General features: G+C 36.4%; 1 protein-coding gene across 1 annotated transcript; it reads left to right on the forward strand.

Moving 5' to 3' along the window:
- The first annotated feature begins 852 nt into the window (after positions 1-852).
- LOC110692119 (ubiquitin carboxyl-terminal hydrolase 5-like) lies at positions 853-20,031 on the forward strand. The gene is made up of 14 exons (XM_021869110.1): positions 853-1,147; positions 1,247-1,407; positions 4,354-4,593; positions 7,052-7,196; positions 7,346-7,405; positions 7,545-7,640; positions 8,295-8,684; positions 10,387-10,527; positions 10,595-10,765; positions 13,150-13,407; positions 13,494-13,642; positions 15,113-15,646; positions 17,510-17,783; positions 19,863-20,031. Exons 2-14 carry the CDS (start codon positions 1,256-1,258, stop codon positions 19,995-19,997), a joined length of 2,745 nt encoding a protein of 914 aa, XP_021724802.1. The 5' UTR covers positions 853-1,147; positions 1,247-1,255; the 3' UTR covers positions 19,998-20,031.
- The last annotated feature ends 6,349 nt before the right edge of the window (positions 20,032-26,380 follow it).

Below are 26,380 nucleotides of genomic sequence, written 5' to 3' on the forward strand. Positions count from 1 at the left end.
AATAATAAAACTCTATCCTCCCTACCTACCACCCCCATCCCCCTAGCCGCTTGAATCCGCCGCCACCTCGCCGGAAACCTCCCTTATCCCCTTCCAATCCACCGAAAACAACCACCTTCCCCAGCGCTTCCCCGAAACTGCCCCCTCCTTTCCCCCCACCCTCAAAATTGCCTTAAACAACCCCCTGCCATTCGCGTAGCCACCGCGCTCGGGAAACCACCCTCCCAACCTCTTGTATTGCTCGCAAAAAGAAGGAAGACGAATTCCCAGAATATTCATCTGCTACTCTTGTATTATTGCTTGATGATCTATGCATTCTTTGGGTTGATTGAATTTCACTATGATCTTTGTGATTTTGATTTGGTTTATTGTTGAGAAGTTGGGAGGTGGTTTTAGGGAAGAGGGGATGGTGGTTTAAAGGGACGGGGGAAGGATGACGGCTGGGATGATTGAGGAGGGACGACCCGACGAGATTGGGTTTAGGGTTTAGAGGGAAGGAGGAGGGCCGACGACGAGATTGAGGAGCAGCGGTGGAGGTGCTGGTGAAGGAAGGGGGAGGGGCTGGTCTTTTGGTTATTCTTTTTTAACTTTTTTATTTTTTAACTTTTTTTTTCTAAATCAATAGAAATGCGACACATGTAATCAAAAATATATAAAAAAAAGTTAACCTGTTTATCAGGTTACTGGAATACCGACCATTCGAGACTACTAGTGGCAAACTGACCCAATAGTTAGGATTATTAAAAAATAAACCTTAGTTGAGATTATTAGAAATAAATCGCTCATTTGAGATTATCAAAGTGTATTTTTTCTCTTTTTTTTTTTTTTTTTTTTTTAAGGAGAAGAACAATTAAAAGGGGATTGGAATGTAACCACTCAAAACTGAGCTCCGAATCAGATTAACCCAAAAGGTGAAAATAAAAAAAAGCCAAAACACCAGCCCCTACCCCTTCCTCATTATAGGGGTGACATTTCTTTTTCCCCGTTACATTTATTTCACGTTTTCGCTGATTCACTGAGTCACTCCACAGACTGCACACCCCTTCTCTCTCCCCCCCCTCCATTTCTCTCTCCTCCGTTGAAGCGCATTCTGAATCCTCCATTGAATCAGCTTTCGACCTTTCTCTCCTCCATTGAACATTCTGAGGTAAGATGTTTTTAACTTTTATTTGTATTTTCTATGATTTTCGAAAATCAATTTCACAATCCAGTGATTAATCAATCGTTAAATTTGGTTTAATCTCAGGGCAAATCCATGACTCCATTTGTTGAGCCGAGACCTCCTTCCCTTGCTCAGGGACGGGCCTGGCCAACGCCGGAGGAAGAGAGGTTGAAAATACGTGACATGTCGTTGGCGGCCGAATCCCAAAGCAAAGAGGGCGATACTTTCTATATCATTACTCAACGGTTGTTCTTCCGTAACTTCATACCTTCTTCAATTGTTTAATTTTATTTTTATCAAATTAAAATGGTATTTTAGCCGTGAAAAGGGTTTTTTTTTTTAATTTTTGTAAACAGCTAATTTATTTATTTATTTAAGGCTATAATATAGTGGAATATTATGTTTGCAGTTGTTTTGAAATTGGAATGATTTTTGCAATTTTGGTGGCAAAAATCAAGTGTTTATAAACTTGAAGCCGAAATAATGGGGGTGTCGGAGAGGAACCGAAGATATTTAGTGTAAAAGCTTTTTTGATTGATATATCTGTTTGTATAGAATTATCTTAACATCTAATTAATGGAATTACATACTGTTGTGGAAAGTCGAAATATAGTGAATGTTGGAGAGGAACCGAAGGTGTTTTAGAATATCTGTTAGTAAAGAATTATCTTAAAATCTAATTAATGGAATTACATACTGTTGTGGAAACTGGAAAGCCAAAATAAAGTGGATGTCGGAGAGGAACCGAAGGTGTTTTAGAATATCCGTTTGTAAAGAATTATCTTAAAAATCTTATTAATGGAATTACATACTGTTGTGGAAAGCCAAAATAAAGTGGATGTCGGAGAGGAACCGAAGGTGTTTTAGAATATCTGTTGGTAAAGAATTATCTTAAAATCTAATTAATGGAATTACATACTGTTATGACTTATGAGAATAGATGTTTCGTCATTGTTTCTTGTTGATATTGTTTGGATCAAGGAATCACGGGACCTTTTTGAAGGATTGTTCGTCACATATAATAAGGTGTAGATGACAAATGATGACCTACTTGCGCTAGCAATTTGTTTCAGAACCCATAAAAAGGCCAATTGGGCTGTACTTGGGTAAATACGTTTCAAATGGATGTGAAGTGAGAGTGTGAGACTTTAAAAAAAAAAAAAAAGAAAAAAAAAAGAGGAACATTGTTTGCAGTGTCTATTTGGCTACCTTTTTAGCTTACGATGGGTTTCTTATGTACTCTAGTGTTTTGTTTGTGCGTAATTGTGCATAGTCAGTTGAAGCACTTTGCTTCATCTTACTGTCTAGTAGCCCTCTTTGATTACTATTATTACTGCTCAAGATACTTGTTTCAAATGGCTTGAGAGTTTCATGAGCGATTGACTTTGTTGTGAAGACAATAAAGATTACGTATATAATAGATATTGGTGCATATACCTAAAGTGAGGTAACTTTTGGTGTTCACCCGGTAGAATTGAGAAAAAGTTTCTTGTGGCTGATTTGTTTGACACCTTCCTCTTTTAATATTGATAAGACAAATTTCAAGAGTCCGGGTTTGATTATTTATGATATCTCCATGTTGAGAGTGTGATATGGCAAGATGTCTCTACAAGAAGCTGTTTGCTTTGCAGGAGGAAACTTGGGTTTTTCATGTAGAGGTTGTGGATTGGTTGCAAATTAAATTTCAGGGGTTTGGGAAGAGTAGGAAGAAGAAGAAGAGGTTGGCACTTGTAGTGTGTGTGGGGTCAGAGCTCTATTTGTCTTGTAATATGGGACGACACTTATGTACTGTTCTTTTGACCGGTGAACATTTATTTATACATCTCAACTTTCCTCTTTCCCTCCGTTCTATTTGACTGTTCAAAGGGCCTTTGAAATTTTATGCTTACACACTGGTTTTAAGTATACTGACTACCAATTATATACTTTAGGGGAGGAAGCTCTAACAGATTTTCCTTTGGTTCCGTTTTTAAGATGCAATGTCATGTCTGTATCTGTGAAGAGCAATATCTGGTGAAGATTGTTCTTTTGTCTTGTTTGTCCAACCTCAATGATTGATACATGTTTTTATTTGTAATTTTGACATTATAATGAGTAAGTTGACATGCTTTTGACGCTAGGAGTGCTTGTTTATTTTTGGAGGTCTTTCTTCTAGCTGCTTGCTATTTATGCTTTATGGTGTAGGTTTTCTAATATTTTCCTTTTGTTTGGTAATTCACGATACTAATAGCAAATTGAACTTGCTTATCCTTTTCAGCTCTTGAAGCAAATAACCTATTTCATATAAAGAAATGTATCTAAATTATTGCTACATTGGCTCTACTAAATTGATTGTGCCTTATACTCTTGTATCTTGGCTTTGTAAAAAATAAAAAAAATTCAGTGTTTTAAGTCATGTTTTGTCTATAACCTGGTCTGGATGAAAGTATAACATAATAGGCCTTTTAATGTAAAGTTCATTCATTGCACAATAAAAATCTGTCACCGAAGCATTATGTAGAGTAGTGAAACCAATTAGACTCAGATAATGATTACATAACGGCTGTTTTTCTATGCGAAAATCTTCCAAAATTGGATGTGTAATTCCTAATTTTAACCTTAGCAAGAGGGTGGGCTTCCCAAGAAGACATTCTCTCTTCCAAAACAAACTCTCACACATTTTTTTTCTTCCCAAAAGCTAACATATATATTAGACCAGATTAGTGCAAATTACTTGGGTGTCGAGTACGCATAGGGTTTGTTGAGCTCAATTTTATGTGCGCAAACAAAAACTAATTGAATGGCTCTAGTTCAGTATTTACGTTAAGCAACTCATTTTAGCCAATCGCCACATTGTAAACAAAGTAGAGTAGAACCAAAATGGCTTAGCACTAACCCATCACACAGGTTGAGATTTGTATGCCAAAGAAAATTAAAAAATTGAAGTAATGCTCTTTTTTTAATACCTATGCTTCCACTTCACCCAGCTTCTTTCCCACTTTAAGTAGTAATACCTATTGTGTTCAAAATTCCAAACAAGACATCAGATGCTTTTTTTTTTTTTTTTTTTTTTTATTTATTTATTTATTTTTAACTTTTGTTTTTTTAGTTTTTTTGTAAATTATTTTTTCTATTTACATGGAAATTAGAATACTTCTGTTGGATTTTGTCGTAAGGACCTAACCTTTATGTCTTTGACATGTTTATCACAGATGGTGGCAAAACTGGCTTGATTATGTTAATCAAGATCAATTGAATGATGGACTTTCTCCGCACAGTTTAGACTCTGCAGATGCTTGTGTATCAAAGAGACCATCCAATATTGATAATAAAGTTCTGATATATGAATCTACCACAAGTGATTGCAGTGCAGCGGAACTTCATGACACTTTGGTGGAAGGACGTGATTATGTCTTGTTGCCGGAGGAAGTCTGGAATCAGCTTTATTCTTGGTAAGTTGCTGATCCACAATAACAACCTAAAAGCCACACTCGTCCTAATATCTTATCTGCCGTTGCAATAATGTTCTTGCTATTAACTTACTTATATTTCATGTAGCCGACCCCACGTTTGGGATTAAGGCTTTGATTGATTGATTGATTGACACTAATTAGGTATTAAATGAGAATATGTCATCCAGTAGAACATGATTTAGCTATTGATAAGTTGCTCTTTTCTGCTAAGACTGTTTTGGCATGTACTTCTTTAGTCTAGCTATTGTGTGGCCCATTTGGTAGGCGATACTGGTAATGATTGTATGTGTAGTTTCGTTTCTAAAGTCCCATGTCAATGTGCATGCTAATGCATCTTTACCTCATATTACATGTTTTTCTTCCTAGGTTTCCATTACTACTCAATACCGCCTCTTTAAAAGGTAATGAAATATACAGATGAAGAAGAATATTGGATTAGTAATTTGTTACCATGGACATTGGCATGCGAATTTCCTTGCAATAGTACATATAGTCTCAAAATCATTTCCACCATTTATTTCTCTAGTGGACCATTAATGAGTCGTGTGGTGTGTATGTATCAATAGCTCAACAAGCAATAGCTGAGGTGTTGTTGCAATAACTATGTGTTGAACTAAGTGGTTCCTGGCAGAACCTACAATAAGGAGTTAAGCATTTGAGGGTCTTTTGATCAAACATCCTAAGTTAAGCAACATATCACTACTTCATGGAGCAATTAGATCTATCCCTTTTTATTATTCCACTTTGTTATTCAGTTTCACTACATAAATTAATCCTTCTATTTAGGATGGTCTCTATCAAGAGGGTGCTTAGGCCTATGTTGTATTCTTCTTTATGTGTTGCTCTTATTAGCAATTTAAAAAATTATTGGCATTATGTGGATGGACTCTGTTTGGTCCTTGTTGTGTTGTTTTTTTAAAAAAAAAAAAAAAAAAAATTAATTTTAATTTTTTTTATGTTAGTTGAAATCTTTGATAATTGTTGTATTTCTTTTTCTTGATTTTATGGTTTGTTCTAACTTGTCTTTCTCACTTCACTTTTGCCTAATTTATTTCTTACATCATTTGCAAATTTTGAGTCGATGTAATCAGGTTGGGATATTAATGGCTCATTTGGTATGTATGGATCTTTTTGTGAAAGTGGGAATAAGGGATTGGAAAGGTAATATGTGGATTAAATAAGTTACTTCCTCCGTTTCATATTAGTTAAAATATTTCCTTTCAGCACGTTTGCCAACACATTTTCAAATGTAAATTTCTTTAATTACGTATTAGCAAAAGTTATAAAATTTGATTTTAGAAAAATAGACATAAAGACGAATCTAACTTGACCGTAAATGACAATGTTTTTTTTTTTTCTGAACACTAAATCACAAAACGATATCAGAGTAGGTTATGTGAATAGTGCACAAAGTCAATTGTGTCCATTAAAAAGAAATGGAGGAAGTATTACACATATTTATTTTTATAGTATACTGACATTAGAAATAGGCATGGTGCAAAACTGGCTTAAGTTGTTTGGCTTCCTGGTTACCTCTATATATTATACTTCCTTAATTTTTTTATGAGCAAATCGCACCATTTGGTATGGGTACAAATTTTAAGAAAAATAGTAAAAGGTGGAGACTGTCATATATGCCCATGTAAAACAAACAAATGAGAGAGAGAGAGAACTATGGTTGTTATCACATGTGACTAAGGGTATTTAGGGTATTTTGTGTGTGAACACAAATAAAATGTGAATAAAGCATACCAAATAAGGAAATGGTGCAATCAATAGATGCTCAAAGCATAACATGTTTCCAGTCGTGTATGTATTCAGCATGAGAAAGAATTGTAAGTTTGTTTAATGTGAAGGCAGTAACATGCCAATTAGGATGTTATATCGGTGATGCGATTTTCTTTGTAGCATTAATCTTTTGCTTGAGCTCAATGACCTTGTCAGTTGTTACTAGTCCATGGTCAAATCCAGTGTATAAAATGAGCGCCTAGGTGTTGAGGAGCTAGGTGATTAGGGTAGAGCGCATTTCTACTCTTTCTCTAGGCGAGGCTCTTCGGCAGTATTAAGTGCATCTAAGTGCACTGCAGTCAAATTTTTTAGTGTGCTTAAGGTGCAGCAGAGTTTTTCTCACTCTAGCACGCCTTGAGCTTTTTTATACATTGGTCAAATCTAATTTTTCGAGATTTGGGAACTTGTGCTCCTTAGTTAATGTCATTGCTGACTAAGTTTCTGTCACATGCTAATATGCTATGGCTGATCGTCTCCATTGACTAACTGGTGCTTTCTGTTGCTCGCACTGGCAGCCTGATGCCATAGTGGTTTAGGTATATCTCAAGTGTTTCATGTGGCAGTTTGCAACCTTAGAAGTATTTGATTGTGTCAGTGATATTAAAATTGAGGATCATATGCTTAATTTAAATTGCTTTATTGTTTGTAGGTATGGAGGGGGACCAACATTGGCGAGAAAAGTTATCAATTCTGGTCTTAGTCAAATGGAATTAGCTGTAGAAGTGTATCCTTTGCACCTTGAGCTACTTCTAAAGCCAAAAGGCGATCGATCTACCATACGAATAAGCAAAAAGGTGGTTGCTCTACTATAATTATGTTTAATTGTGTTTTCTCAGTATAGAATCATTTTGGCGAGCCCTAATGTCTTCTGAGTTCAAGCAAAACAAATCGAGGAAAGGTCTGCACAATACCTTTAATGCTTTTCTGTTCATAACATTTGCAGGAAACCATTAGGGAGCTTTACAGACGAGTTTGTGAGATTTTTGACCTTGACCCTGAGCAAGTAATTATTTTATTTTCTGTCTTCTGAAATTTTTAATTACGTTACTTCTCTATTGGCTCACAATTTATGCAACTTCATGAAAATATGGATTGTATGGTTGATTATATTTTCAAAACTGATGAGCCCTTTACTGCCTCAGATTCGCATTTATGACTTTTATGGGCAGAAGAAACATTCATTACCGATGGATCTGGACAAAACACTTGATGATGCTAACATACAGATGGATCAGGAAGTGAGTATCCTTTAGCTTCTACTTAATAAAAATACCTAGTAACCCTTACAAAGTAGCCTTGAATATTCTGCATAGTGATACTCAATACTTGCTTACTGATTATTTTTTTTTGATGCTCATTTATTATGAAGTTTAGATGGGTAGAAGTGTTCAAAGCTGATTTTACCTGAGCTTCCTATCTTAAACTAACCAGATTTTGATTTGATAAACACAAGAAAATGGTCAAACCTTAAACTGAACTTGCCATATAACAAGGCCTAAACTTGACTCATATATTGATAATGACATGTTCCAAAATTTAAGTCAACGACTCGCTCTTTATTTCTTTGGCAGTTCAATGCCTTTCAAATTATCCTGTATATGTATATATTTTTTTTTGTTAATATTCTGATATCGATCTTGCTAACATTGGCTCCTGAGGTTTATAGACATATATAGTATTTGAAAAGCAATCTGACATTTGAGGTAATTATCTTGTGATGACATTGATAGAGTACATAATCACTCTCGGATGTTGTGGGTTTATTCCCTATTGGGGGCACCTAAATACAGAATGCCATTTTGCTTTATTTCTGTTATATATATCTTCAATTTCTTCTTCTTCATCAGCAATTTTTCTCCTTTTCTTATTAACGATCTCCTTATTTGTTACAGATTCTTGTGGAGGTGAATATGACAAATTATGTAAAGAACAATGACCCTGTGGGGAAACAATCAAATTCTTTTCTTTTAGAGCCCTCAAAGTCAGGCTTATCAATTGCCGGAGGTTTGTCTGCTACAAAAGGTGTATCTAAAATCGGCAATATGGATCTCTCACAAGGTCAGAATCAGGTTTCCCCGCATCGGGAATCAAACAATGTGCAAGAGTCAAGTGGTGTTACCACAAGAAGTGCTACCGCAGGGCTCACTGGGCTACTTAATCTTGGAAATACTTGTTATATGAATAGTGCTATACAATGTCTTGTTCATACACCAGAATTTGCTAGATATTTCAGGGAAGATTATTTCGGAGAAATTAACTGGCAGAATCCAATGGGCATGGTTGTGAGTATCTATTTGATATAAGTTCATGATTATTTCTCTACGATGCATTTTCTATTCATATTGCATGCCTGTAAGGATTGTTTTGGTTGGCTATAAATGCTGAAGTGATTAATTTTGAAAGGCTGCTATCATACTGCTTCAGCTCAATGTATTTTTTGTCTTTTTTATTGGTCTTCCTTTACTCTTGTAATTAGTTATATTTTTCCCTCTCCTGTTGGTCTTTTGTCAACTAAAATCCTTGAACTCTTTGAGGAAATTTGTCTTACTATTGATCAACTTGCTAGAAGACGAGGAACTTAATGGAAACAAAATGAGGAAGATCATTAGCAAGTTGCTCCTTTATGTATCCTATAAAAGTCACAATGACTGCTATTTGATTGTTAAAAGTATTGGTCCCACATGTTATAAGTTTAAATCCTTTTCTATACATGGTTGACGCATAGGTGATATTGAGAATTGGCTGATAGTTTGGTACCTTTTTTTCTTCAATTTGTTTGTTCATGGAATTAAAATGTGGCCATATTGCCGCAATGCATCATTGTTGCAACGGATTTTGAGACTGGGAAACAGAATTTTCTGGTACAAGTGGGGTCTTTTTTTAACCCTGATAACTTGGCCGGTTCACTCCTATCAATTCTGATTCACCTGAGATAAATTGATAAACTCAAGAGTAGGACATCACCATTAACATTTGGGGGAAGGAACAAGAGCGCTTAAATCACAGAGGAGAGAGATCTAATACTACAAGAAAAAAAAAAGGCACTGGAGGTTGAGATTTGAGAGTAGAAAGTGTCATATGGTTTTTTTTTTATTATTTTTTTTCTTTTTCTCCCTTTTAAATTGCAAAGGTCGTTATGGTGTTTTTTGGGACTGGTGGGTGGTGGGATTTTTCTTGTTTTATTAACAGTGGGTGGCTTTCAGGAACTGTTTTAATTTTAAATGTTTTCAAGCAGCTGGGCACTACAATAAAAATATCCTAAATCATTTTTTAATTAATATGAAACCTTTTTTTTCTTTTTTCTTTTATTTTTTTTTAATTAAATTTAATTTTATTTTTTAATATCATATTCATAACGCGACAACTTCTGTACAGTCAGCACCAAATGTATCATTCCTTTCCTGCGATTTTTCTCACTATGGTGATCAAAATCATGTAAATTATTCCATGGTATGAATAGAAGAAGAACCAAGATGAATGAGAGGTTTTGTTAGAGTTAGATGATTTGATAAACATCACAGGCGATAATTACTTGGATTATGGATTTACAAGGCCATAGGACTAGCTGATAACAATAAAAAAATGTTTAAATTCCACATTTTATTCATCATTTTATAATCACTGATTTATAACTTTTTTGTATGTTATGCTATGTAATATGTGTGGTGGATGTGTGGATCTATTAAGTTCTAAGATTACACTATCATGGATGTTGAGTTCTTGGCCTATAACCCTTATGGACATCAATGTTAAGTTCTAAAAGTCTTGCAATATTTTTTGTTCTAATTCATTTTTACTTTCTGGTCCTATAGCTTTGTCCTCTGTTTTGCTTTAGAATGATACTATATCTCTATTGATCTTTATGATCTAGGAAATCTTGAATATTAGAGTGGTGCCAGCTGTCAGGTTGCTTTGCATGTCATATGCAAAAAATTTGCTGTTCCTTATTTGGATTGTTTATTCATAGTAAGTTTCGCTTTTCAGGGAGAGCTGGCTCTTTCATTTGGTGAATTACTTAGAAAAATTTGGGCTGCTGGACGAACACCAATTGCTCCTCGGCCTTTTAAAACAAAGCTGGCTCGCTTTGCCCCTCAGTTCAGTGGATATAACCAGCATGATTCACAGGTAGCTACATTGTCTCAACTTTGTCTTTCTTCTTATAGTTTATTTACTTATTAGTGGGGAATACCAGGAACTCTTGGCTTTTCTATTGGATGGATTACATGAAGACTTGAATCGTGTTAAAGATAAACCTTACATACTTTCTAAGGATGCAAATGGAAGACCTGATGAAGAAGTTGCTGACGAATACTGGGCAAACCATAAAGCTCGTAATGATTCCATTATTGTTGATGTATGCCAGGTAAACTCCACCATAAAAATCATGGACTTTTCTACCAATTGTTTATTGACATTAGCCTCTTTCAGAATCCATACATGGTGACCAAAATGTAAAAATGGATATGCCATGAATGTCAATTTCTTTCAAGGATTATTACCAATTCTTTATTTTCTGAATGGAACCAATTTCACCAAATGTTGTTCTCTATTAAAGTACTTTATTGCCATAGCAGCTTTGATAGTACTTTTGGAGGTCCTAAAGGCCATTTTTTTTTTCAAGGATTAAATTGAGAGAATATTAAAAAACGAAAAGTATAGTGAAACCCAACGTATCCATTATAATTTATAACTAATAGTTTGATATATTTGAAAATACATTTATCTCTTCGTTGAATGTTTGACAGTCATCTCCAAGGATGATAATATTTAATGTGCAATTATATTTCGAAATATTTGCATTTATCATATTTCAAAACATGTTCAATCTTGGAGGAAAATTTGCCAAATGCAACCCTTTAATCTTCTCAATTTGCCAATTGCGGCCTTTAGAAAAATTAGCAAATTGCAGCCTAAAAAGTGTCACGAACTTGTTAATTACAGTGTATACCATTCTCTTTTTCTAGATAAATTTGCAAGAGAATGATGTCACAATTTTATCGCCATTCTCGGGTTTTGTTAGTTCGTCGAAAACCTCCTTGCAGCTAAGTAATGGAAGACGAGAACTTTGGGAAAACACAGATAAATTTGGTTAGTTCATCACCTAATTTTTTTTAAAAAAAATTGTTGAAATGTTGAATATTGTGGAGATGCAACCTGATGGAAAATGCAATCTCCTCCAAACAAATTGTGAGAAGTTGGGTCAAATAGTTAATATCGTGCGATTAGATTTTATAAGTTGTTGTGAGAAGTAGATCAATGCGGTCATATATAGTATTGAGCCAGAGAAGTAGTTGTGCTTGAGAGAGGAGAAACAGAGGTGGGAAAATGAAAGTTAAGAAGTTGGAAAGCTGTTGTGGGCCTCGTGGAGGCTTAGGGAGGGGAAAAAGAAAACATGTGACGTCATTTTCAGGTAATTTTGGCCGGAAAATGGGAATGGTTGTCAAATAACAAGTTGTTAATGCTTTTTAGGCTACAATTTCCAATTTTTTTTTTTTTTTTTTTTTTTTTTTTTTTTTTTTTTTTTTTCTAAAAGGCCGCAATTGACAAAGTGAGTAGATTATATAGCTGCAGTTGGCAAGGTGAGTACTTAATCTTCATTCTTCTCTCTACTTTTCTTCCCCCCAACAAACTTCTTGTTCTTGCTTGGGGTCCTTGCTTCACCAAAGACTGCTTACAACACACCTGGGTCTGTTGACAATAGATTTATAGGTAAACTAGTGAAACTGGAAGAATAACATTGAATGTAGTAATGAATCTCCATTTTTGGAGGCTCACTAAATCACAATAGTACTTCATATGCAGTCAGCTTGAAGAAACATGGTACTCAGCTTTTAACAATTTATCTTGCTAGCCTTGTGCCGATTCTTTAATCTACAAAAATTAATCCACTTGATTCTTGCAAACAATATATTTTATTTATTCTTTCCCTGAAGTGGACCTGAATTTATTTGACAATGGAGCTAGAACTTTTGAACTTTTAACCATATCATGTAATTTGGTGCCAGTGGTGACGAAGGCTAATTGGCCATATTTGTAACTTATATTTCTCTATGTGTGCCTATAGGATTGTACTTTGAGTTTGAAAACTAGATTAATGTCATAAGCAATTCAAAGAAATAATGTTCAGAATATCTGCACCACAAATTGAGCGAGCAAAGGAAAATTATGGACTGTATGTGAGATTCAATTAAGAGATTACTATCTTGTTAAACCTTGTAGTTGGGAGATTGGATCTCAGCCACCAAGCTTTTAATTCTATTTCTTTTATATTTGTTGGTTGCTGGCTTGTGGACTATTTTTTTTTTTTTAATCCAACAATGGAATTTTGAAACCAAGCTAAGAAGCTTGGTGGAGTTGGTGGGGAACTCACCTTGTGACTTTGAGGTCACAAGTTCGAGCCCCACCAACTACAATTGCTTGGGGGTAGGGGGATTCCCTTACCTGCGGAGCTAGCTGGCTTAACCTGTGAGAGGTGTTGGTTCAGTAGGGTCCTTCATCTTAACTTAAAAAAAATAAAGGAATTTTGAAGGCCATAAGTTAATTCACAGATTTTGCATAACATAGAAGCTGTTAAACAGTCTTAGACTTTTGTTGCTATACTTGTTATGATCTCCATGGTTTGAGTAGCTTTACCATCAGGTATCAAAGTTGAACTAGATTGTATGAGTAGCTTTAATGCTTAGATATCAAAGTTGAACTAGATGTTTTGAGTAGACTTGTTGCAACTTCTTACACTTTCCTTTTCAGGGCCAATACAAGTCGACACTGGTCTGTCCTGTGTGCGCAAAAGTTTCTGTGACATTTGATCCTTTCATGTATCTTTCGTTGCCTCTACAGTCTACTGCTACACGCCCTTTGACTGTAACTATCTTTAGCAGTGATGGAAGTCTACTGCCTAATGTGTGCACTGTGACTATTCCAAAGCAAGGACGATGTAGGGATTTGATCCAAGCATTAAGTGCCGTTTGTTCTTTAAAGCCTCATGAGAAGCTTCTACTCGCAGAGGTTAAAATTTCGGTTTTTATTACCATTGATTTTGATACTTTATTAAAGCTCATCTGTGGTAATTTATCCCTTAAGTACGTCTGCAGATACAGAATAACTTGATCCATCGATTCTTTGAAGATCCCTTGACATCATTGTCCAGCATTAAAGATGAGGATCACCTTGCTGCATACAGGATCCCTCAGCCTGCAAAGGGAATAATATTTCTTCAGCTTATACACCGTCTTGAAGACAAGTATGTAATGATGTATTATTTGGTTTGTCTGCTAAATTGTTAGATACTATTGGTAATAATTTCTTACTCGCTGCATGGATGAACTTAATAAAACTAAATTTATGGTTTCACCTAAATTTAAGTGGAAATTTGGGATCATTGAACAGTTGAACCTTCCTCTCGTACTGTTAGACAATAAACCCTAACTTCAACTTCTAAAATAACTAAGCATGTAAGCTTTCAAGCAGTTTCTTGGTTAGTTTTTAAGTCAGAAGCTAAATTGGTATCTGGAAATTTCAGCGCATTCAACCCACAAATTGTCATTGTTATCTAGGTTTGAACCAATTCTGTAGATATTTGTTATTTCATCTGTTTAGACGTGGCTTCAACAGAATGAAGCTATTAGATCCTGGTAATTGTTAATGTGTGCTTGTCCAACCATTGGATTGAAAATATTCTATACTGTATTTACATCGAATGACTAAAACACTTGTTATCTTATGAGAATTAGTGTACGATAGTACTGCTGTAAATCCTATGATTCCCGGTCCAATGGTTACTGTCCATTGGCTGGGAAAATTTAAATAACGAGTTTGTAAGAATTATGCATATGTGTATTGCTCCCAGCTGCCTGATTTTTTCAAGTCTGGTCATGCTATTGCTAAATACAGAACAAAGAAATGTATCATTTTGGGTTTTATAAAATTGTTCCAAAGGGAGTATAGTCCTTTATCTGCTAAAATTTACTCCCTTTTCTATTCATAGTTGTCCCTTTTAGCTCTCAGCACGCTTGCTTGGCTTTTTTTTTCCCAATCCTAAAAATACTGATTAGGTTCCATTGGTTGACACATGTTACGATGTTCTTTGAATTCCAGTCATGTCAATGTGGTCCACAATCATGCCCTTTGTGTACAACCATACTGCCCCATATGAGCTTTGGCAAAGTGATAAAGAACAATTTGCCTAGGAGGCATGTTTTAGAGCTGCTTTGTAACACTCTTTTTGTTTTCTTTGTTTGGGTGATAAAGTGTTTATAAGTTATTTAGAATTCCCACTTATGACTTAAGACTATGTGATTTAGCTTTCTTTGGATAAGTTACGCAATAAGTGTTTGAGCTGATTTAGGACTGGTTTTTTCTAAATATTGAAGGCCGTGTATACATGTTTCATCCAGTTCAAATGTTAGATATAATCCAGTCTAATTGACAAATTATAGTTCCTTTGTGTGGTAAGGATAAAGTACTTTCCCGCTCCTTTATTTAACACTACATTAGTTTCCTTGGTGGATATGATGTCTTCCTAGCCAGTGTACTTTGTCCACACTGAAGGTTAGATAAGGGCTTACAAGTGGCCCATAGACCATTAATGCTGTTTTATTATTGGTCAGTTTATATATTTCATATATATGTCAAGTGCAGTCAGCTACCGAAATGATCCAAACTTGACATATGCCTGCTTTGATAAATTTGTTTACGTGTTTAAAATTTCCAGGGAGACAGTTAATGCTCAGAGTGTGAAGGGATGGAAGCCGTATGGAACCCCACTTGTTTCACCTATCTCATGTGATGATGTAACTACAAGGGGTGATGTTCAATCAATGGTTCGGACTATGCTATCTCCGTTATTAAAGCATAGAGAAAAATATGATATGTCAGAAAATGGCATTTTATCAGCAGTTGAACCATCTTCTGAATCGTCATCATGGACAGAAAGAATCAATGATGCAACTCACGGAACAGGGAAATTGCCCCTTCACTTGGTAGATGAAAATAATGTATGCATTGACCTATCTGTAGGAGAAGAGAAACCTATCAAAATCTCTTCATCATCAAAATCTCTACTAGTGTTTATTAATTGGTCAAAAGAACTTCTGGAGGAATATGATACATCTTACTTGGAAAGTTTGCCTGAAGTCTGCAAGAATGGACTTCCAGCAAAGAAAGCTCGCACTGAACCTTTATCCTTGTATAGCTGCTTGGAAGCTTTTCTGCGTGAAGAGCCTTTGGTCTCTGAACCTGATATGTGGTTAGTCCACCCCCCCCCTCTCTCTTTTAAATCTTCTATACAATAAATCAAATCGGCCTATTGAAAATATATCCTGTTCAATATTCTTGCTATTTCAAGACCTAGAAAAGGTATACACTGAATAAGTAGTTGTCTGTACATCGTATCCCTTTTGCTTGTGCATTTGCTGAAGACTTGTATCCTATATTTTAACTTGGGATATTATTCAATAATCCAACTGCAATCTTTGACGTTAACTTGAAATTCTTGCTGAAAACACCATGAACTTGGCATCATTAGAAAGCTAGTGTATTATGGTCTCAAGAGTTTGGAATCATAGTTGAAAACATGAGGGTATCAGTATGGGGAAGTTAATAGAAGTTAGACTAATTATGGCTGTTAGAAGTCACGAAGGCTGTAGCAATGGGACAAAATCCTGTTTAGGGTTTATTTATATATTTTATTAAAGAATGGTTTGCCAAGGTTGTCTATGTTCAGTTTTTGAGGTCCTTTAATAATACTGTCAATTTGGTGTTAATAATTGTAGTTGGGCCAAAGTTCATGTCACTGAATGTAACTTTTGCTTCTGAACAAGTGCCGTTATAGGATGTGCACAAAATTAAGGACTGAAATAAATATATAATGAGACGTGGATTATATGAAATATAATTAGATGTAAAGGTACATTTGGAAATTTAGATGCGTTGTGCATTGAATTTAGAGAATTAACATTATCATATAAAATAATATTTATAGCAGAGTCTACATGTTAGCTCATGAGATACATTTGGTATCTTTAAGTAGCACCATGTGTCACGCCACCTACGATGTCTTTTAAGTATATTCAAGGACAAACTTAGAGTTTGAATATTACTAAGGATATGCTTCGGAAAAGAGACATTGAATTCTATGCTTGATTGTCTTGTGAAATCTGTGGCTGGTAAGGGCTGATAGCAATTTTCAAAGTTAGTTCTTTAGCTGCAAAGGAACAGTACTTCCATGTACTGGTTCTTTGGAAAATTTTCCTAGTTAATTTTTTGAGTTATTATATGGGTATACAATGGTGGACTCATAATCATTTTCTTGGTGGCCTCCTGGTCCTTTTTTGTTTTCTCTGTGGAACATGACCGGAATAATTGAGGTATCTCATCTTATGATTGGGTCTAGGGAGACTTAGATGTACGTAATCTTAGTACGCTTATTTGTTTATAAAATCATAGTTGATCCATGTTTTTCTGAGGTTTTTAATCTGCTGGTTAATAGTTTAGTGTTGTATCATACTATGGCTTAACAATTGAGCTACACATCTTAGAAAGTGTTTTTTTTTGTTTCTAAAGCTATTGTCTTGCTGTGGCCATAAATAAACTCCATCATGCGCATTAGTAGGCTTAGTTAATTTTGACAGTGCTTGTTTGAGAGCTTTAGGTCGGTTCAGGAACTGTGTTTGATCAGATTGAGGCCTTAGACCTATAGTCTGTTGCCCCATCCATAAAGCTGATGAAAACTGGGCAGAAGAGATTGCCTACTTTAACAAAACCGAGTCACTATGTCTGATTAAATTTTGTTCAGAATTTACGACCATGATAATGTTACAATGTTAAATTTGCTTGTAAACATTAAAACCCATATTAATTCATTAAAACAAAGATTGCACTTTTTTTTTTTTCCCTTTATTGCATCACTTTGACAATATTCAAGTTTGAATAAAATAATTAGTATCTTCCACTCTTCCAGTATCCTGTGAATACCTGATAAGTCTGTAGCTGCTTACTATCTTTTTTTAGGGGCAATTATATTTGTACTTTCAGACAGTTCAGTTGGCAGGGAACGAACAACATTCTACAAGGACAGAGTAATATACAAAGTCTTTTGTTATCAATGCAGGAAATGTCCTCAGTGTAAAGAGCGGCGACAGGCAAGCAAGAAGCTGGATTTGTGGAGGCTTCCAAAGGTTCTAGTTATCCATCTAAAACGGTTCTCATATAACAGGTCAATCAAGCACAAGTTGGATACATTTGTCAACTTCCCTATATATGATCTTGACATTACGAAGTACATAGCAAATAAGAACAATTCTGATCCTCAGCTTTATGAACTGTACGCTTTAATCAACCACTATGGGAGCATGGGTAGTGGGCACTATACTGCACACATCAAGGTGAATCTCAGCTCTTTCTACAATATTATGCTGGTTGGTATTTATAAATATATCCATAGTAACCTGTGTATGCTTTAATTTGACCAATGAATTTTATGTAGTGGTTTTCCTATTTACAGGATTACGACATTACGTTCCCATCTTAAGCTGGCGGGTACCATTATTTTTTACATAATATATGGACATGCATTTTCTCTTTCATGGGTAAGGGAGGGTAAACCTCATATTTAAACAAATTGAGTAACAAATACACCATTCTTGAGCCATTATTTCTAATATAACTCCCGAGGACATTCTCATTCCCAAACTTGCTTTCCAATTCTGAATGATTGAGCTAAACACCGAAGATCAGTCACTCTAGGAAACTAAGGAACTTGCTTTCCAACTTGGTAGTTGACACACACTCAGCCTTGTGAGACAATTTCTTTTTGCTATATTATAATCTTACTTTTAAAAGCACGCCTAGGCACAAGGCACGGTGAGGCGTGAGAGCTGGCTCCTTAGCTCTGTGAGGCGCAAAGACCTACAAAAGGCACATGCCTATGTGCTTTTTTTTTTTCTAGGTTGTTTCTGGTGCCTTTGCACCTAATGTCTTGCCTTATGCTGTAAAGCGTCAATGGTCAATGTGCTAGCTATTTTTTTTAAAAAATCCCACCACATGATTTTGCAATGGTTAGGTTTACACTAATTTTAAAGGAGAGAAACCCCATATCCCCAATGCCTTTTGAAGAACCCTAGCTATTGATCAAATGGCCCTTTTACCTTTTACCTTTTCCCAGAATTCCTTTTTTAGACTTAATATGAGGTAGAGATTAATATAAAAAGAATGTCTCACCTACAAAAGGGGCGCGCCTTCCCCTTGGCCTTGCACCTAAGCTCCAAGGACTTTTGCGCCTTGGCCTTTCAAAACTAAGACTATAATGCATATCTGTTGAAATGTACTTTGCTTTACACAAGATCCTAACTTAGGTCCTGTTCTTTTCACCTGTATTTTACTGAGCTTAACTACTGATTAAAATTGATTTAGAGATCCATATTCAACGCTTCCACATTAGAGCGCTATGAGTCACCATGTACACACCTATTTCTCATGTTCCACTGCCCAATAAATTTTGTCAATTTTCTAAGCTTGCTCCATAGCCTATAAACTGTCTTGACCGAGTTTCTAAAGTCGGTCACCATGGTGGTCATCAATGAGAGGCAAATGAGGCGTATTATATGCTACACTTTAAACTTTAAGATTCATGTTTAGATGGTGCCTTACAACTCTTATAAATCCTCTTATTTCACTTATTAGAGCTCATATTCCCCTGGCCCAAGATGAGTATTTAATGTTTAGTGAATGCTAAGGTTAGATTAATTTGGATGATGATGCTACCATGTTTAGCTGTGATGTTGATCTAACAACATTATAGCCTTTCTTTGAATAAATGATCTATCGTTTTGCCTAAAAATTCAACTCCTAGTTGCTCGAGGAGTAGTGTTTATAGAATTATAGCAAAACTAAAGGTAGAGGATTCAATGCCCACATGTATATTTTTTGTTCAAGCAGCCAATCCCATCCTTTTCGACAAAAGGCATTGCTTATGGTTCCTTCTTTTTATTTTTTTTCAAAAAACAAAAATCTTGTAAAATCTAAGATTTCTGTACAAAGCTCCGAGTACTTACTGCTGTGTTCATTTGCATTACATAAATTAGGCAGGTGGGGCTTTCTGGTTTTTTAGATTCTACTTATGCTTGCTATATTCTGAGTGCTATTCATAACAACTCTTGTTGCTTGTTTGATGCTTTTCGTAACCCATTGCTTATATGTATTAAAGGAATCCAATGTGTAATTAAAGAAAGGGAAGGGAAAAGTAAAGGTCGAACATTTTTATCAACTTATTTATCCTTTCTGTAACACCCTGTGTGATTATATGAACCATGCAAAAGAAACTCACTTCATTTTTGTATTCAAGTTGCTTATTCTGTTGTTGATGGAACTCTGCGTTTTATTTTGTGTGAATCAGAATCATCTTGCTGCCTGTTATATGCTCTGTTGACTTGAAGGTGTATTGATTCAATATTTTTCTTTTACAGCTCTTAGATGAGAACAGGTGGTATAGCTTTGACGATAACCACATATCGGCTATCGGTGAAGATGAGGTGAAGACTAATGCTGCGTATGTACTATTTTATCGAAGAAAGAAAGAAGATGCTTCTGAAAACATTTAAATTAATTTGGATGCATAATTAAACTTATTAACATGATGAATATTATTATTATTATTATTATTATTATTATTATTATTATTATTATTATTATTATTATTATTATTATTATTATTATTATTATTATTATTATTATTATTATTATTATTATTATTGTTTTAATTTTTGGGAAAGGGGTGGGGGGTTTTGAGAAATAGGAAATACAAGTTTATTATGAGATAAACAATTTTTGTTTATCACATGGCATTTTCCTTAATAAATTAACAACTTTTTCATTAAAATCGTTGAATGATTGGATAAAGTAGATATATTTATCAAAATGCCATGTGATAAATATCTTTGTTTATCACATAGATAGACCTAGGCCGCCTCTTTGAGAAATGGATTGGTGAAGTTTTTGTTTAGTTATTATAATGCTGATGTAGTTTTTTTAATTCTGGCTATATTTGTAGAGTTGTTAATTGTAGGATGTGATATTGGCATAGATTATAGGAAAATTAGGTGTATTAGACGGAACTATTTTTTTTTTTCTTTTTATTTATTTATTTTTTTTGATATATGTACATATGTATTTATTGTATCTTACTGAAATTAATGGATGAAAATCAAATTATTATATATGTAAATTCAAAGTGATAACCAACCATATTGGAACGTATTTTTTAAACTTATCTTATAAGACCAAGACAACTCCCTCTTCCCCCCAACCCCTACATGGGGAATGGGCTTGAGGAATATGTAACATTGTTTTTGGTATACACTTAATCGAATTTAAAATGACACTGAGAATCTTGAAAGTTACTCCCTTCATTGCAATAATCGCAACGGTAGGGAGTGCACATAATTTAAGAAGTTAAAACGAAGGTTACCGGAGACACCTAAAAATGCCTTCCTGCCCGAAACTCGATGATGTGTAAAACCTTTTGATCGCCACTTGGTTCGAGTTGAGTATTGTTCTTGATTTTATTTAATAAGCCCATTCCATTTCATTTTCCAAGCCTACCTTTACTTCCATTTAAGTCCAATCATTTTATTTAATCCTTTCCTTAGCCTAATCCATAGACTACTTAATTTGCAAACCAACCCAAACTTAATAAGAAATTTTAGTACTCCTAAAACGCGTAAAATAGCCGCTCAAACGGATAAAAATCATCAAATAACGTGTAAAGCATAAAATTGCATATTCCCTGAGAATCCCGGGTATGTGCGCCATGCAAGCTATTGCCAGCATTGTCGCATCGTGCTAAGGTGCGTTGCGTCGCGATAGTTTCCTTCGTGACGCGCCAACCTACTTTACACGCGCTAATTTTTCCAGCAATTGATATCTTATTATCAATTTTAACTATATATATTCTGTTGTATGTCGAGGGTTATAAGTAGAGTTGAATACCGTTTTCTGACATTCATATTCTACTTTTCTCTCTTTTCTTAGTCATATATATTTCTAATTGATAATAATCTTTCACAATTCCTCCTCCAAGTAATCCTAGACGTTGATACTATACTTGAAGCTCTATTGTCAGTCCTAGGCATGAACGGTTGATCAAACCCCGAGGGTTTCTATAGGCACCTAATCGTGTCTCCCCAACCAATACTCAGTGATAAATGACCTTTTATCACTAATTGGTCAAGTTGCGTAACAAAAATAAGAGTTGCTTTAAAATCTATCTTTTAGCCCAATCCATTTTCTTAAACCATTTCCCTTATAGCACAAATCATAATCCAAGCCTTTTCTTCCTCCTGTTTTGAGCCCAAACCCGTGCAAATCTATCAACGCAACCTCCATTAAGCTCAACCACCTAAGCCCTAACCTAACCTTAATTGGTATTAGGCTAAAAACGCGTTTAGAGTGACAGTCAAGCATAATTATCTTTATAATCCTGCAAAATTCACAAAATTAAAACATTTTGCAAAACTGCATGTGCGTCGAGCGACGGTGAAAATGAACCGCGCAATAGTGCATGCACCATGTCATGACACTTTCATCGTGGCACGACATTTGTTTTATTCTTGTGCGGTGCAATTATTTCTTGCACGACACCTCTTTTTCGGACCCTATCATATAAAGATGACCCTAATTTTAGGTTTTCTGACAGCAACACACAATAATACGTAGCTAAACAGAAGAATTCGACCCTAAAACTAACCTTCGATCATCATATAACATAGTTTGATATTCGTTTTCAAGCAATTTGAAGTCCATTTGCAATACTTGGAGTTATTATCTTGCTTTGTAGGAAGTTTATGAGAAGAGTCTCCACCCCTCTGTTGGTGAAGAAATTCCAAAATCTGATCCTACATTGGAGGACACTACAACCACTAATCATCAGGTTGTTCCTCAAGCCTATAATTTTCCTCTATCTAACCTAGAAAAAGATATTTCTAAACCAGAAATTACTTAAACCACCACCTCTCCTCCGAAAGAGTCTATTTCAACTTTTACCAAACACTCACCTTTAAAAAGAAAAAATCAGCATTACTTGAAACACCACAAACTCTAAAAGAGTTAACCAAAGCTACTGTTGAGGAGAAAACTATTATGAAGATTATGAGAAACCTCAATCAAACCATAGAGGATATGCCTCTAGAATTTTCTAAGGTTGTTGGTAAGGATCAACATGATCAACCCAAAGTGATTCTGACAAAGGTAGTAGCTAGTACCCTTCTTGCTTCTAGAGGGTTCACTAGATCTCTTGCTAAAGGGAAAGGGAACCAAGGAGAGGAGACTAAGGATGTAAGGAATATGCCTTGAATCGATATCTTTGAGTTGCGATCTAGGAGTTGGGAACTAGGAAGAAGTGGGGTAAGACACGTCAATGCCTTTGGGAGGCATGAATGTGCCTCGAGTGCTAAAGATTGACTAGGCACGTTGTACCTCAACGAGTCTTTAAAGGTATTCGGCAACACACATATTTTGAGAGGCATGTTTGTGCCCAAAGGAAGCATGTCTGTTCCCTAGCAGATTTCTAGTTTTGCCGCGCTTCTGGATGTGGTGCCTAAAGGAGGCATGTTTGTGCCTCAATAGTTTTGGTCGTTTGATGTTACTTCGTTTGTGGGATTTATTTCCTCAAATAAAGTCTATTTTTTTTTTATAGTCTATGGGTTATTATAAACACCCTTAGGTTATTTCCTAGCCGCAATAGTCATCAATTGAGTGATTATTAAGAAATTTGAGAGTCTTTTGTGCATTTTTTATCCGTGAATTCCGAGAGAGATAACATTAGAAATCCGAGAGACAATCAATATGTTATTTATGATTGGTTTTAAATCTGCTATGAATTTGTAGTCTGTATTCCCCAAGATCTACTACTCTTTCCGGCCTATGGCCGTAGCCAACACGTTGTTGGTGAACCATGTAAATCTCTGTGTGTTTTTCTTATTAATTTTCAATTCCATATTTTTTCTTTCTTGCATTTGTTATAACAAATTGGTGTTAAAGCTTTGGTTCGGGGCCTAGAGTTTATTCTGGTGAGAAAGATTGATGCTTTGAATGTGAAAATTGATAAGTTGACGGGGAGGATAGTTTTAGGTTGTGGCAAATCAAGATGCGGGCGTTGCTGAGGCAACAAGGGCTATGGGCATTGTTTAGGGTAAAAATACCCTTGACATATGGACAAACGCCGCTGCGACATGTGTCCCAAAGCTCAGCGCTCAATGAGTCAATTAGAGAATGACACATGTCATTTAAAGGGGAAAAACCGGGCTTCAAGCCCATAACCCTAGAAACACCGTAAAACGGTGGGAAGCCCATCTACTTAAGTTAAATAACCTAAGAGGCACCTGTCCCAAGAGACTATAAATACTGATCATTTACATCAATTCAAGGGGAACTCAATTGAATACACATTCAATCCACACAAATCAGAGAGTGAAACACTTAGATATTGAGGCTGTCTCAGACAGCCGGATGATCACTCCTCTCCTAAGAGGAGCCTGATCCCATCTACTTTCTGCATTATTACATCCGTACACGTTCTAACTTGATCGTTGGAGACAGAGCTCCCACTCACCGGAGTCTCCGTTGTTTTGCAGGTACAGGCGTCCGGAGTCCATTCTTGGTGTTGTAACTTTCCCGCAGGACACTAAAAAAACCCTGAAACATTTGGCGCCGTATGTGGGGAGAGTACTACTAAGATGGCTTCACAACAGTCTGTACCGCCTGCTAATAGGAAACGGCCTACGATCGAAGTCAAGGACCGAGTGCCTCCTCCCCATCCTACATGTCTAAGTCGGCTTCAACGTCGACTTACCCAGACAGCTTTCAGAATACCTTCATGAGGTATTCGCAAATCAAACAGAGAGAGTCACTCAGGTGGCTTGTCCATTCACACTGGCTCTCAGATAATCCATTCGGCTCCGTATGCGCCTCAGCAGCCATACATGTCGTATGGACAACCATACATGCAGCTGACCCTCTTTGGGGGACAGGCGGAAATATGCGCAACTGACAAGGATTGATGGCTAGTGTTAACCGACAAAGCAGGCAGCTAACAAGCCAAGGGTCTTGTTATTCTTAAGCGGCTAGCCTACACTTCCCATGTAATATATTATCATAATAATGATAATAAAGCTACAAGCATATATAGCAGTTGTGGGTATGATCGAGAGCCGCTCTTTCATGCAAAGTGGAGCATCGTCTCCATAGCCCGCTTGCTAGGCCATATTGTCTAGATGGTCATAAGAAAGCAAGCGGCAATTATTGTTCCGAGATCGATACGAGGAACCTCAGCTCCGCAAAGGCGAGCGGCAATCATAATTAGTGTGTTATTAAGTGTATGCCGCCCCCCTACACTTAGTGTATGAAGACCGTCTCACTTCTTTGCTCACCTACACTTAGTGTATGCCGCTTCCAATGCTTATTTAGGCGGCCATGATTGAGCCTAGTTAAACGGTAATCAAGCCAAGCAATGAAACATGGGTCAGACGGCATTGAAGCCCCGCTATATACAAACGGTTCTAATTCCGATTGTATGAGTTTGTTCATGTGTATGAGCATGGGCTGCTCGGTAAGCATAAGATAAGCAGACTTGGCCCATTACATACAGCCGGCAAATAAGCTACTCAAGCGCCATTATACATGAGCATATGTATGTTGTTCACGCACGCATGGCTAGACAACTACCTAGGTGAAAGCCGCATGGGTGTTGTTCAAGCTAAGCATTATGATGCCGTGTATACATGAGGCAAATGAAGGCTGCTCCCAGCCTAGCAATACACGGTCAAAATATACGTTCAAGCGGCATTATAGAGGGAGCCATGAGCTGGTCCGCTTTTTATCTTGACAGCATACAAGCGGCATTATAGAGAGCCTCCTGTCGAGTTTAAAAAGCTCCCCAACCTCGCAAACGCAGCCTGACATAACCACGCAAGGGAGAGGCGGCCTTTGAAGTCGGTTGTGGATACTTGAGTCCTTTGATAAGAGGTACCTTTCTTGGTTCTTAAGCTGGCAGGCGGCAGTAATGCCAGTCGGCACTTGGTGGCAGCAGCTGGCATGAGAAAAGCACAACGCTACACCAAGGTGGTGATACAACCGGCACAATCCCAACCACCAAGCATCCGGCCAGCTCTAACCACGCATCCGGCTGTGTGTATACGGGATAAACAACGTGCAACTAGCATTATCATGCATGAGCATCTCGGTTTTTATGCTGTTGTTATGGATAAGCACAACCGGCTCTATCCCAGCCACCGAGCATCCAGCCAGGCAGCTAAATGTTAACCCGATTGTATGAAGGCTAGGCGAGCCCAGCTGTCCGGATGGGTGGCGCATGGGTTGCACCATTGAAGCCGGCTATGGGTGCATACTCTACAATGCCATGGTCAGCTCTAACAAGCCAAGCATCCGGCTAGCTCTAACCACGCATCTGGCATGATTAATCCAGCTGTGTTTATACGGGTTAAGCATGGAGCAACCGGGATTACTGTCCATGAGTGTTACAGTCTTTATGTGGTGTTTATCAAGGGGGTCAGCCGGAGTTTCATGGCCGGATGTCCAACAATCAAGCAAATACTCGTGGTTGTAATTCTCAATAAGCGGTAATTGATGGCTGAATTACGGTAAATGCCGAGCAAGAGCAAGATCAACCCTTCGGGCACCTTAAATAATCATACTACAAAGATAAAGCTACCTTTATAATGGTTTTATGATGTATGATGATATATAGAATATATAATAATTTCTAATCAAAAGAGTTATTATATATAATAATAACAATAATGATTATAATGATTATTATTATATATATATAAAGCATGCAGCTAGCAATAAGATCCGTGTGTGTGGGGTGTCATTTACACATGCATCCAAATGGTAGCATTGCCGAGCGAGCATTCGGTTAATATCCTAGCCGGCTGTATGTATACGAAAGAAGTCATGGATAGTCCGG

The sequence above is a fragment of the Chenopodium quinoa genome, unplaced genomic scaffold (assembly GCF_001683475.1).
Source record: "Chenopodium quinoa cultivar QQ74 unplaced genomic scaffold, ASM168347v1, whole genome shotgun sequence".
Taxonomy (NCBI): Eukaryota; Viridiplantae; Streptophyta; class Magnoliopsida; order Caryophyllales; family Amaranthaceae; genus Chenopodium; species Chenopodium quinoa.